A 13070-nucleotide genomic window follows, 5' to 3' on the forward strand; every position below is an offset into this window, starting at 1 on the left:
TTGAGCTAGATGAATGAGCCTGAGTCGATGCTCTAGTTAAGGTACATTAACCCCTCAATACCCTTCCTCTAAGTCAAGACTTGCTGGGCTCCACGGCTGTCTTCAGCACCCAGAACAGAGCTCCGCGTGTGCCGAGAACAGAAACGTGCTGGTGGAGCCCTCTCAGCTGAAACGCATCAGCCCGCGATGACTACCCTAAAACTCCCCACGGAGAGCAGCGGCTGTAGGGCCTTCTTTTGGGTACTGTCAGCTTCCGATGGCCTTCCAGCACACCTCATGAAACAAGAGTTCACCATGCTAGTTCACCGTGCTAACCACCGCTTGCAAACCCGTACCGCTGCAGCCGGGGGGGGGGGGGGGGGGGGACCAATATTGGGGAGGATGGCTTTTCTGTCAACGGGGTGCATACTTTTTTGGAAGCTGCTCTAATTACGTTAACAGCCCTGACAAAAGTAACCACCTTCGTCATGATAATGGCTACTTGAGGTTCCTATCCTCCAAGCATCAAGCCCTTGGAGAATGCCTGGTGCTAGGTCATTAATACTCATTCATGTCCGGACCCTCCTTTCCCCTCAGTATTTGCGATTTGGCGTCCTGGTTTCCAGTTGTTTGATGGCTGTGCTCACGGAGAAAAAGTTGAGGAGTGGAACAAACCCCTGCGGCAATCTACACTCAGCTTCTCTAGTCCGCTAACCTGTAGCTATCTTCCTTGCTTCGCTCACTAGACCTCGCTACCCGCCCCCCCCCCCAAAAAAAAAACTCGATGCTTTGGCTAAAATCTTCTCAAACAAGGTTCCCGCCTGCCACCTGCCGGCCCGCTAGGGTCTGCGCCATGGGCTATGCGCCACTCCCCCCCTCCTTACTGCACATGCCCGGCAGAAGTCCGCGCAACTTTATAGAGCCTCAGTGCCCCGTCTCTCCTCAGTCTCCTCTATCCTCTCCCAGAAGAGAGGACCAGTGGAGGCACCTCTCGGAGTCTTAGACTTCAAGGAGTCTGAGACTTAGCGAGAGGAGCCCGGAGGAGACAACCCTTCTCTCTCCTTTACCCATCCCTTTCTTTTACTTACAGACGCAAGCTGAGGCGCGGAGCTTAAGAAAGTTCGTAGTGGTCGCAAGGTAGGTGCATCCTTTTTTTTTCGCCCTGAGGTAAGACTGGGGTCTGCGGACCCAGCTTCTCACCTCATAAGGTTCATCCTTTTTGGCTCCAGCAGTCCTTGCGCAACGGGGCCACTCTCTGCACAGCCAGAGGGTGAGTCGGCTTCTTGGTGAGCGCCTAGGAGAATGGATCGCAGGTCCCGGGCTCAGCAGTGGCGCCGAGCTCGCCATAATTACAACGACCTGTGCCCGCCCATTGGCCGCCGGGCAGCTACCGCGCTCCTCTGGCTCTCCTGCTCCATTGCTCTCCTCCGCGCCCTAGCCACTTCCAACGCCCGCGCCCAGCAGCGTGCCGCCCAGCGCCGGAGCTTCCTTAACGCCCACCACCGCTCCGCCGCGGCGGCCGCTGCCGCCCAGGTACTCCCCGAGTCCCCTGAATCTGAGTCTGATCACGAGCACGAGGAGTCCGAGCCTGAGCTAGCCCGCCCCGAGTGCCTGGAGTACGAACAGGACGACTTCGAGACCGAGTCCGAGACCGAGTCTGAGTCTGAAATTGAGTCCGAGACAGAATTCGAGTCCGAGCCTGAGTCTGAGCCTGAGACCGCCCCTGCAACTGAGCCTGAGACCGAACCCGAAGACGAGCGCGGCCCCCGAGGAGCCACCTTCAACCAGTCTCTCACCCAGCGTCTGCAGGCTCTGAAGTTGCAGAGCGCCAACGCCTCCCCGAGTCGTGCGCAGCCCACCACTCAGGAGGCCGAGAGCGCAAGCGAGGGGGAGGAGCCCCAGCGCGAGCCCTTAGACGAGGATCCTCGGGACCCCGAGGAGTCAGAGGAACGCAAGGAGGAGGAGAACAGGCAGCCCCGCCGCTGCAGGACCAGGAAGCCTGCCCGCCGCCGCGACCAGTCCCCGGAGTCCCCTCCCAGAAAGGGGCCCATCCCCATCCGGCGTCACTAATGGGTGACTCCGTCCAGATTCTCCTTGTTTTCATGGATAAAGGTTAGTAGTTACCCTTACCAAATTGGGGAGCCTGAGATAGTGCGGTGGGAGGAAAGAGACAGGTTGGAGGCAAGATGGAAAGGGAGCGGTGTCTATTAATCAGCCCAAAACGAACCCCGGAAAAGTAGAGGGGTTCTTCAAATCTTTCCAGGGCACCCAGGGGCGCTAGGGAGGCCAAAGGTTTGTTGGACGGCGAGGTTTTTCCTGGTGCCTCGCTGGAGACAACCTGAGGTCCCCGAGGTGGCACCTGGTGCACGCCTCTTAATTTCTGAGTGCGCCTCAGGTTTGGAGCCGCACACCTAGACGACAATGGTAAGTCACTTGTTTTCCGCATCGCTCCACCTCCTAGAAAGGTTAGCCTTTAGCGATGTAGTTGGCTTTAACTAAAGTTCACTGGGCTGGGTATGGCGGTGCGCGCACCAACTTTGGCTATCTGAGAGCCACTGCGCCGTAGCTAGCTACACAGTTGCAATGCGCGGAAAGTAACTGCGCTGGGATTGGGAGAGAACTCTGGAGCCTAAGTCGCACGTGCGCTTAGCCCGCGCGGGAGCCTGGAAATCGGGTCCCAGCATGGCCAATTTGGGGCCGTGGGACCCTGGAGCCAGTGCGGCCCCACGCTGTGCAAGCAGTCTTGGCCAACACCGCTCACCTTTAGAGGTTCGCGGAGGCCTGAGATCGTGAAAAGGAGCGTGCGCACCTCTTTCGTGCGCCCTAAAGTTAGCCTTCTGGCAGATTGGCGTCTCTCGATAATGAGTAGTGCTTGGAGGGCATGCAGTGAGGTACAGGGACCTTTAGGGGTTCCCTTCTGGGCTACCCGGATTGGCAGCACTGATAAGGTCATATCGGGGTATCTCCCACCTTTTGGCGCAGCTGGTTGGGCGAATCCGATTTGTCTGGAGAGGTCCGGGACTGTGCGCCTAGGCCCTAGAGGCAGGAGAGAAAGAATGAGAGCAGTACCAAGCGGTCTTGGGCAGAAAGGCAAAGCAGGTAAAGGCATAGGCTGAGTAAGGGGGTCGTGGCTAACAGTTGGACAGCTTCCAGGCTGTCCTCAAAGATCGTGGCACTTCCCAAGCTGGGAAGATGTCTGAATCCTGCGCTTAGGACTGAGAAGGGACTGGGAGGATGCGTTACAGTCGTTTTTGGCCCTCTTCAGCTGGGGTGGGGCTGTATTTGGAATCTGTAACCCGAGGGGAGGTCACCCGTAATCTGCCCCCAAAGCGCCCCGGAGCACGTAACACACCTTGGAATGCTTCCCCGTCCAGCCCTGGGCTGAAAGGCTGATCATAAGTAAAAGGCGCCTACTGGAAACTTTTTTTTTTTTTTTTTTTTTAAAGTATGAACGTCTGGTATTGCGGCGGCCTGAGTTATTTTGATGGGATGATTTGGGAAATCTGGTTAAGAAAAGCATTTTCAAGGCTTGAAATCAAAGATGGTTGGGCTCCTGCGCTCTTAAGAGGAGAATAGTGCTGGAAGGAACTCACGTCGTATCCTTCCAGCACCTACCCTCTTCCCTGGGGGGGGGGGGCGTCGTCACCCCCAGAATTTAAGTGAGGGTAGGCTGTGCGCACTGCGGCTGATTGCGTCTTTGGTACACATAGGGAAGCAATTTGTTAGCAATGGGTAGAGGACGGCGCGCTAGTAGACTGAGGAAATGAGGTGGAGGCATTTGGTTTGAAAGCATGAAATTGCCTAAGTACCTTTCTGAACCTAAAATTCTCGGCAATAGAAACGATGATGATGACGTTTTCTTGACGTTAGGTACCATGTTGCCTCGTGATATATCAGTAGCCCGAGTTTACCAAGCAACAGGTTTCTAGTTAACAGGTGGAGATGCCGTGTTTTTCAGCATGTCTTCTCCATCTGAGATGTAATTTTTGGCAGTTAGGTTTTTCATTAGCTAAATTAGAAAGCTGCCTTGTTGCTGATCTACAGATCAAGTTTCAGGACAGAGACACCCGGTGGGGGGGGGGGGATGGACCCCAAAACACCCTACAGCTCTCCCCCCAAACCAACCAAACAAACAAACAAAAACAAAAAAAAAATAACCCAACAACAACAAAACCTAAGCAGTGTGGCAGGCACATACACGGGGTAAACAAATAGGAACAGGCATCTTGCTGTGTCACAGTAATCTCCCACTGTCTACCTGAGTCACAGCAGCTACTTTAAGAGCCCAGAGCTACCCACTTACAACCCTCCCCCTCCCCTGTGCTAACCTGACTCCAGGTGAAAAAGCCCAGAGGGCTACATAGGAATGCACCACCCTTGAGAAAGCACCACCACTCCCACCAGAGAAGGCTTTGCTAAACGCATATTCCAACATCCACTTTCCGTGAAATAGACTTCTCTCACTCACTGGGATTCAGCTACTTTCCTTTCCCAGGGACTTTCTAGCAGGTTCTCAGACATTCCCAACTGGCCCTTTGTCTCACTCACCCTGCTAAGCTGGGGTTAGCATTTGAATGGGCTGGCTTGTCCTTTAACATAGGTAGATTGGCTGAGGGAGATGCACCCTGGGAAAACCAGAGAGGTGGATGGGGGGTGGGGTGGGGTGGTGGCAAACGGTGAGCCACAGTGTTTAGGACCCTTGGCTGCATGAGTCATTTGCCTAATGGAAAAACTTCCCTTCCTTCTGTGGGGGAGGGGTACTCTTTTTTTTTAATGTGAATTTCTCTTAAATTATGTGGCTATGTTCAAGTACCCTGTGGTGGCAAAGCCCCGATGTAAGTAATTTTTATTTTATCAATAAAACATTTAATTATATTTATGAGATTTGGAAAATGAGAGGGGAGGGTGTGAGCTCTAGAGCTGCTGTTTAAGTGTGTTTTTTGTTTGTTTTTTATGTGCCCGGCGCCGTTTCTCTTCTGGATTGCTTACAACCTTTGCCTCTTTAGCCTCCATTTTAGAAGCTGTGTTCCGTTAACAAGAAATTTGAAACATCAGTGCTGGTAAGAATAAAGTTCCTTTAAAAAAAATAAGTATGGATTTACTTAATTTCTCCTGTAGTCACTGCTAAGAGGACGCTCCTGAGGAAACTGAGCAGAGACCATGGTGTTGGGGTGGGGGTCGGGGACAAGCAGGACGTTGCAAAAAGCAAGTAATGAAAACCAAGTTCAGCAGGGCCAGAGGCCAGTGCCGTCACATGTCAGCTCCCCTCTAATAACACCCGGTAACAAGATGGGAGACGCAAGTCGCACCTTTAATCCCACTCTCCACAATGAGGGATGGGAAGCCCTGCTGTGGGGTTTGGACACTAATTAGCCTATTTCCCCAACCGAGGCAGGGTAGCAAGCCATAGACAAAAGGCAAAAGATAACTGGGTTAGCCCAGGCTGCCTCTATACCGTCCTGTAGACTGGCTTCAGGCTTCTCACACCCCTCTGCCTCAGCTTCCTCTAAAATGCACTAACTGAACAAAATGACCCTATGGTTTAGCCCTATGGAGGTTCCTAAATCTCATGTTGATTAAATGAAAGCACCAACTGTAAAGAAGTCTCTTTTGTGTTGGTCTAATACTAGTTTTGTTAATCTGCTTTTCAACGGGCACCATGACTTAAGAGGACAGGTAGAGAATGTAAGAGTCACTGTGTCCTGTCCTCGGGGAGGAGTAGGGGGGCATTCCTAAGTGCCAGCATCAGTGTTGGGGTGCTGGGGTGGTGGGTCACCTTTCCTGCACCCTCCCCCCTGTGCTTAGTGTCTAGAAGGGGCCCATTTCGAGACTAGCTGTGGGAAGCAGCCAACTGTAAGTTAAGTCCCGGATTTTCATTATCGCTTCCTCCCAGGGACTCTTCTCCAGCCATCTCTTTAGTGGCCCCTATCTCCACACTGTTAGGATTCTGCCCCAGGACACATACAATTTTAGTACTTAAGGTACTAAGTACTTTTTATGTAAGTTGCCATGGTCTGGTAACAGCTAAGTTCACACACACCCACTTCACACACACACACACACACACACACACACCAGACACACACACCACACACGTACCAGACACACACTCCATACACCAGACACACAAACACACAGCACACACACACACACCCCACATACCACAGATACACAAACACACAGCACATACCAGACACACACACACACCACAGACACACACACCACAGACACACACACCACAGACACACACACCACAGACACACACACCACAGACACACACACCACAGACACACACACCACAGACACACACACCACAGACCACACACACACACACAGACACACACACAGACACACACACACCACAGACACACACACACCACAGACACACACACACACACCACAGACACACACACACCACACCACACACACACACACCACAGACACACACACCACACACACACCACAGACACACACACCACAGACACACATACACACACACACCACAGACACACACACCACAGACACACATACACACACACACCACAGACACACACACCACACACACACACACACCACACCACAGACACACCCACCCACACACACACACACACACACCACACACACACACACCACAGACACACACACACACACCACAGACACACATACACACACACACCACAGACACACACACCACAGACACACACACACACACCACAGACACACATACACACACACACCACAGACACACACACACACCACAGACACACACACACACACCACAGACACACACACCACAGACACACATACACACACACACCACAGACACACACACCACAGACACACACACCAGACACCACAGACACACACACCACAGACACACACACACACACCACAGACACACACACCACAGACACACACACCACACACACACACACACCACAGACACCACAGACACACACACCACACACACACACACACACACCACAGACACACATACACACACACACCACAGACACACACACCACAGACACCACAGACACACACACCACAGACACACACACACACACCACAGACACACACACCACAGACACACACACCACAGACACACACACCACAGACACCACAGACACACACACCACACACACACACACACACCACAGACACACACACCACTTACCATAGAGCACACACACCACATACTACACAGCTAAGTTCACACGCGCCCACTACACAGACACACACGCACACCACATATCAGATAGACACACATACACCACACACCACAGACAAACACACGCACACCAGACACACATATACACACACAGGCCAAATTTGATTTCATTGCCTGGGGCAAACAAAGCAAATACTTCTCCCAAAATTGCTTGTGCAAATTAAATGACGTAACTTCACTGTGCGTTTTATGCGTTAGCCCCTTTTCAGCCATTTAAGAATTTGATCAGATATTATGACGCGTTTGTTTTCTCAGTCTCCTTGAATGGGGAGCCCCAGCCCCAGCCAGGAAGCAGGACAGATGACATGGAAGCCCCTACCCCCAACAGCTAGTGGGTTGCAATCTCCCAAATCCAAGAGCCTGCTGACAGTGCTCTGCCAGCAGAGGCAGGACACCTGAGGAAAGCTGGAGGCGGGAGGGGGCTGCTTCCCCAGCCTCAAGTGTGGGCACAGCCTGTATGTTTCTTCAGGTGGGCCTGCATGTTACACATTAGCAAGAGGCTGTGGCTGCCCCAGGGTTAAGCTGGTTGTAAGTAAGAACACAGGCTAACTGGAGGCAGTCATTTGAGGCAAACTTAAGGAAAACAAAAAGGGTTATGGGATTATAGGGAGTAAAAGAACAAGATATGAAGAGCCCAGGTGGGAGCTGGGGTGGGGGTGGGGGCAGGACAGCATAAAGCCAGCAAGTTTTCTGGATGTGACAAAGCATTTAAGAGAGAGAAAGAAGAAAAAGGTTGAGGACACACTCAAATATGGCAAACTTGAAGGGGGTTAAAACCAGGGGCAGCAAGGGGCAGGTGTTGCCTCAGTGTTTGGTTTGGTTTTTTGGTCATAGGGGAAAAGAAAAGGTTAGTAGCATTTTTAATAGCTAAAGATGGCCACTAATGAGGATTTCAGATTAGTCACCCTTGAAGTCATTGTCCCCCATAGTCTCCGACAGACCTAGACCAAGAATTTCAACTTCATCTACTTCAGTTTAAAACCTGAGCATAGGGTTTTGACTCAGAAAGGGGCAGCCTCTAAGGCTCTCTCCCACTCTCAGACTTAGAGGTGCAGGAGTGCGGATCCAAAGACTGACGTGTTCTCCTTCCCCCAGGCAAGAGCTGTCTGCCTGTCCTGGCTTATGTTGCTGTTCCAATTAGACTTCGTTAGGGAAATTTGCTTTGGGTAATTGAGGTTGTGTGAGAAGGTGAAATACACCATTTCCCTTAAATTCAGATAGCATTCAGGCTGCAGAAGCCCCCAGGGTGCCTGGAATTTCCACCAGGAGTTACAGAAATATTAAATAGCCTTTCCACTAAAACCAAACCCACCTTCCCGGATCCCACCTCCCACCCCCGCCTGCTAGCAGCTTCCCCTGGTGCTGGGTCTCTGATCTGCGATGGGCATTTCTCCCTCCATAGCTTCTGGGTTGCCTCTGTAGCATTCTCAGCTGTTCTTCAGTGTGGACACCTTGTGCAGGCACAGTAGCCTGCACGGGACCACGACAGGCTGAGGCACAACTGGTGACCCTGCTACAAAGAAAGCCATTGAGACAGAGTCACTGCTAGCAAGCCTGAGCGAGTGAGGGGCCTGAACTTTTAAGGCTTTCATCCAGAGCTGACCAGCTGCATTCACAAACATTTCATCCCCTTAACACAAGCCCGCATCAGTCTCTAGTCTTCTATCTGTTGGGGGCATCTTTCCTTTCATTGGCATTTGCCTGAAGCGGGCCAGCCATACAGCCCCTTCTGCAAACAGCAGTAAGCTGCTGCTGCCTCCACAGGCCAAGGCTGGCAGAGATAGCGTCGGGGAGGAGGGTGGTGGTTGGTGGCTGCAGCAGTCTTAATTGAACAGTAATTAATTGAACAGCTTCAAAGTCTTATTGCTACTCCGGGAAGCACTCAGAAAACCTTTGTCACAGGGAGGCTGAGAGAGAGACTTAGTGGTTGCCTGAATTCCTTTTCTATCTCCTCTTTCTGTGTCTCTTTCCTTCGCCTAGAAATTAATGGCTCGCATATGAACTACATGCAGAGGTTTCCCACCAGGCTGCCCCTCCCCCAAACCACAAACCACAAGGAACCTTCCTGCCAATGGTGTTGCTGCTGCTGGCTTCTGCTCCCTTCCCTTTTGCCCTCTCCTCCTCTCAAGAGACCTGTTCTACTTGGCTTTCTCTTTTGCGGCTAGTGGGATGGATGAGTCAAGAAAAGTTGAGAGGCTGCTACATGAGATCTGAATGGGCCTTGGGCTTTTGGCAGTTAAAAAAGAAGAACAAATACAATTGTTGCTTAGAGACATGCACCAGGTACCCAGGGTACCACAAACAAGGGGGACCATGCCTTTTCAGGTGCTGCTAGTGAGGCCGAGGGAGAGTCAGAAGCTAACTCCTTCTTTCTAGTTGGTGTTCCTTCCAAAGGACACCCGATAACTTGGGCATCTGGGGCACCTGCATTGAGCAAGGTTGACTTTCCTCAGAAAAGCAGACGCCAATGGAAATACGAGTGCTATTTACCATTTTTTTCTAATAAAACAAATCCTGTCCCCCAACTAGCACACCTTCGCCCTATAGCCTTTTGCTCTAGCATGTGACTCCTGTGGACAGGGTAAAGACTCCAAGCTTAGCTTTTGTCCTTCACAGCTGGGTAGCCTTCTTGGGCACTTGCCTGCCTTTGCCATAGCTTCATGACTTGGGAGTTGACTTGCCTTCCTTATTTTAACTCATACCTCTATTTATTTATTTAGTTATTTATTTATCTATTATTTATCTATTTATTTAACTGATGCCTCATTTACCCCTTTGCAAAGCCAACTGGACTAGAAAGACATTACTAGCCTTTGCTAGGGAGCTGGTGAGATGGGTATGCTGGCAAAGGCTCAATCCATGGAACCCATATGGTGGAAAGAAACAGCTCCTGCAAGTTGTCTTCTGACCTCACATGGGTGCATGCATGCTCGAGTACACACACACACACACACACACACACACACACACACACACGGGAGACAAATAGCACCCTTGCTAGCATACAGTTATTACAGGGACAATTAGAAACCTCACTCCTTGCAGGGCTCACCCAGCCCAGGCACTCACCAACACCCAACAGTGACCCTTCCCAATCACATTAGACATGTATGAAACCAGCAAGATCAACAACCCGAACAGGCTCCCCAGACAGTCCAACCCATCAAGATGAAACCAAATCAACCTGCACGCTGTCCCCTCCAGCTCTTACCATTCTGGGCTCCCCAAGTTCTTTGGCTAGGCCATCCAGTGACATTTTGTGCTGCTCAGCTTCTTAAACCCTGGCTTGTCTGCAGGGCCCTCTTGGTCTTTGTTGCTGGGGTCCAGCAGAAACTCAGCACTTAGCTCCACTCATCCAACTGACTTGCTCAGTCACTATAGGAAGATGAGAGCAAAGTGGGCAAGGGACAGTCAGGGTGAGGTGCTGAGCTCTTGTTTTTTCCTAGTATGAATTTACCCTTAAATCAAAGCGGTTTTTAGTCAACATAAGAGCTCTTCCTCAGCTTTTTCAACCCAGGGTGACTTTTGTACCCAGAGGTCATTTGGACGAAGCGTGAGGGCATAGTTTTGTTACCACAGATGCTGCTGGCAGCTAGTAGGTACAGACTAGGGAAGCCATATAATATACCCTGCCACACATGGGTCAGTCACCATAGCAAAACAAAACAAAAACAACAAAACATAACAAAACAAAAAAACCCAAAACAACAACAACAAAACACAAGTCACTAGTGCAGAGGCTGAGAAGCCATGGTGCAGGCAGGGGCTGCTCCCACGGCTCCCTCTGGAATCTTCCCTGCTCTCCCCAACTGTTCTCATCAAATGCATCCCTCCATTGGAGACATTTTATCTGATCCAGTGATCGATCTCAAATCCTAGGAAGATTGCTTTCCAATCTGAATCTTTGTTTTCTACCTTTCTCCCAAACTTCAGACCTTTCCTTCCCAGAAACAGGTTGTAAAAAAAAAAAAAAAAAATCTCCCTCAAACCGTCCATTTTCCTTTCACGTCTGCCATGTCTGAAATCAGACACTCTACCCCCACACCGGCCCCTCCCTGGCTTCTCTGTGCAATTCCCAGTGTCCACAAGCAGGTGCGAGTCTTTGGCTCTTGCACCTTTTGTGCCCATCTAACACGGAGGGGTACCAGGCGGCCCCTGGAAACCTCCTTAGGTCACCCTTTTCATTGTGTCGAGGTCCCTCCTTTAAGGGCTTCCGCAGCTGCAGCTTCTTTGTACACAACCTTTCCTTTGTTCCCTTTATCGGAACCACCCTCCATATTGGTTCTGCCTTTTCCTAAGAACTTGACTCAAATCAAATCTTCATCTGCAAAGGGGGTAGAAAAACACACCTTTCACCATCAATTCCATTCCCTCCGCTTCACTTCCTGCCAAAATAGCCCGGATGCTCCATGGACTCCTCAGAAAGCACATCCATTTTCCCTTTCTTTCCTACTGTTTCTCCAGGAGCAAAGGTGTGTCCGGTCCTTTACGCAGCAAGGCCCCCCCACACTTCCTTTTGTTGGACTCTTTGTTCCAGATAGGTGAAGGTGTGCCCGCCCCGCCCCGCCTATTCATAGTCAAGACATCTTTCTATGGAGACCCATTCGAGGCGCCATTTTCTCCATCCGGTCTTTGCAAGCCCTCCAAATGGAAGCCTTCTCTTTTCATTTTAATGCCGATCTGCTCCTTCTGCAAGGAGAATGGCATGTTCTGGATGTTTCTCCCTATCAGAAAAGCATGATATAAGAAAGAACGTGGAACAAAGGATTCCCACGGATCATAAGAATTGTCTGAACAAAGAACCTGAACCCATTATTTGATTAATGTTGCTTTGAGGATGGGTGTGAGAGGCCTGGAGAGCCCAAGGGATCCGCGTGGCGGTCTTCTTGGGTCTCCAACCTCAGCGTCTACTGACCTTCCAAATTGTGCAGGGTTCAGCATCCCTGGGCTATGAACTCTGTCCATCTTGTACTGCTCGCTCTGCATCGGAGCAGTAAGGTCTCTGTCTCCATGGGCTTGGCCCACCACCTCCAGGCCCTGAAAAGCCTCTCCGCGGTGCCTCAGCGGTAGCCCTCTCTGTGAAGTGGGTTAACCTACCGCCATCAAGAACCCAAGGGATGGTTCATGGGAGTCCCCGACCTTCCCACCTGGCCTTAGCGATTTAGGGCATCGAAAAGATTGAGCCCCCTCAAGGCACTCACGGCTCTCGTGGCCTTCTAGGCCTGGCCGCCATACACCCACCCGCCAACCGCTTCCAACCAACCCAGCAAGCACAACCTCTTTGGGCGTTCCAACGCGGCGCCCCCTATTGGACCTCCCACCCATATCCGGTTTCCGGTCCGAAGCCCCCTGCTCATTCGCCAAGCATCCTTGATTGGCGTGACCCCAGCCCAATAGCTGACCTAGCGCAGGGGTCGGAGGGGAGCGGGTTGGTGGTTGAGACCCAGTTGGACCATTCAGTGTATGTGTTCAAATTGTTTCGCCATTTTGCGTGGGGGTAGTTGGCCAAACTTTGGACCAAAGTTCAAAGTGTCCGGAATGAAGTGTGTCGAGCCGTAGAGCTGAGGTGACACGCCTTCGGGAGGTCCCATGCATTCCCTAGGGGTCCACTTTGTCTGCTTTCCTCTACTCGGGGTGATCACGTGGATGCTGTAGACAAGGGGCCGTAGTGTGCTGAGCCTGCAGTGGGAAAAGGGACATGTTAGACTTCAGAGAATTAGAGCTTGCCGCGGTGCATCCGCATGTATCTTGCAATGCAGCCATCTGCATGGTGCATGAGTGCCGCAGCCCACTCCGTGTACCACTCCACACTTTGTCTCTTCCCTCGGGGTCCTGCAGGCTAGACAACCACCTGCCCACT

General features: G+C 51.4%; 2 protein-coding genes across 2 annotated transcripts in view; both read left to right on the plus strand.

Moving 5' to 3' along the window:
* The first annotated feature begins 892 nt into the window (after positions 1 to 892).
* On the plus strand, positions 893 to 2049 carry LOC127187774 (neuroendocrine secretory protein 55). Its single transcript, XM_051143913.1, has one exon. It carries the CDS (start codon positions 1282 to 1284, stop codon positions 2047 to 2049), a length of 768 nt encoding a protein of 255 aa, XP_050999870.1. The 5' UTR covers positions 893 to 1281.
* Positions 2050 to 2072: 23 nt separating this feature from the next.
* Positions 2073 to 13070, plus strand: part of LOC127187772 (guanine nucleotide-binding protein G(s) subunit alpha) — a 62661-nt gene continuing 51663 nt past the window's right edge. The window contains exon 1 of the mRNA XM_051143911.1: positions 2073 to 2091. Within this exon, the coding sequence (XP_050999868.1) occupies positions 2082 to 2091 (10 nt within the window). The 5' untranslated portion in view covers positions 2073 to 2081. The remainder of the gene's footprint in view (positions 2092 to 13070) is intronic.

This window comes from Acomys russatus, chromosome 4, assembly GCF_903995435.1.
Source record: "Acomys russatus chromosome 4, mAcoRus1.1, whole genome shotgun sequence".
Taxonomy (NCBI): domain Eukaryota; kingdom Metazoa; phylum Chordata; class Mammalia; order Rodentia; family Muridae; genus Acomys; species Acomys russatus.

Coding starts and splice junctions, on each gene's coding strand:
- LOC127187774 (XM_051143913.1), top strand. CDS start 1,282: ATGGATCGCAGGTCCCGGGCTCAGCAGTGGCGCCGAGCTCGCCATAAT.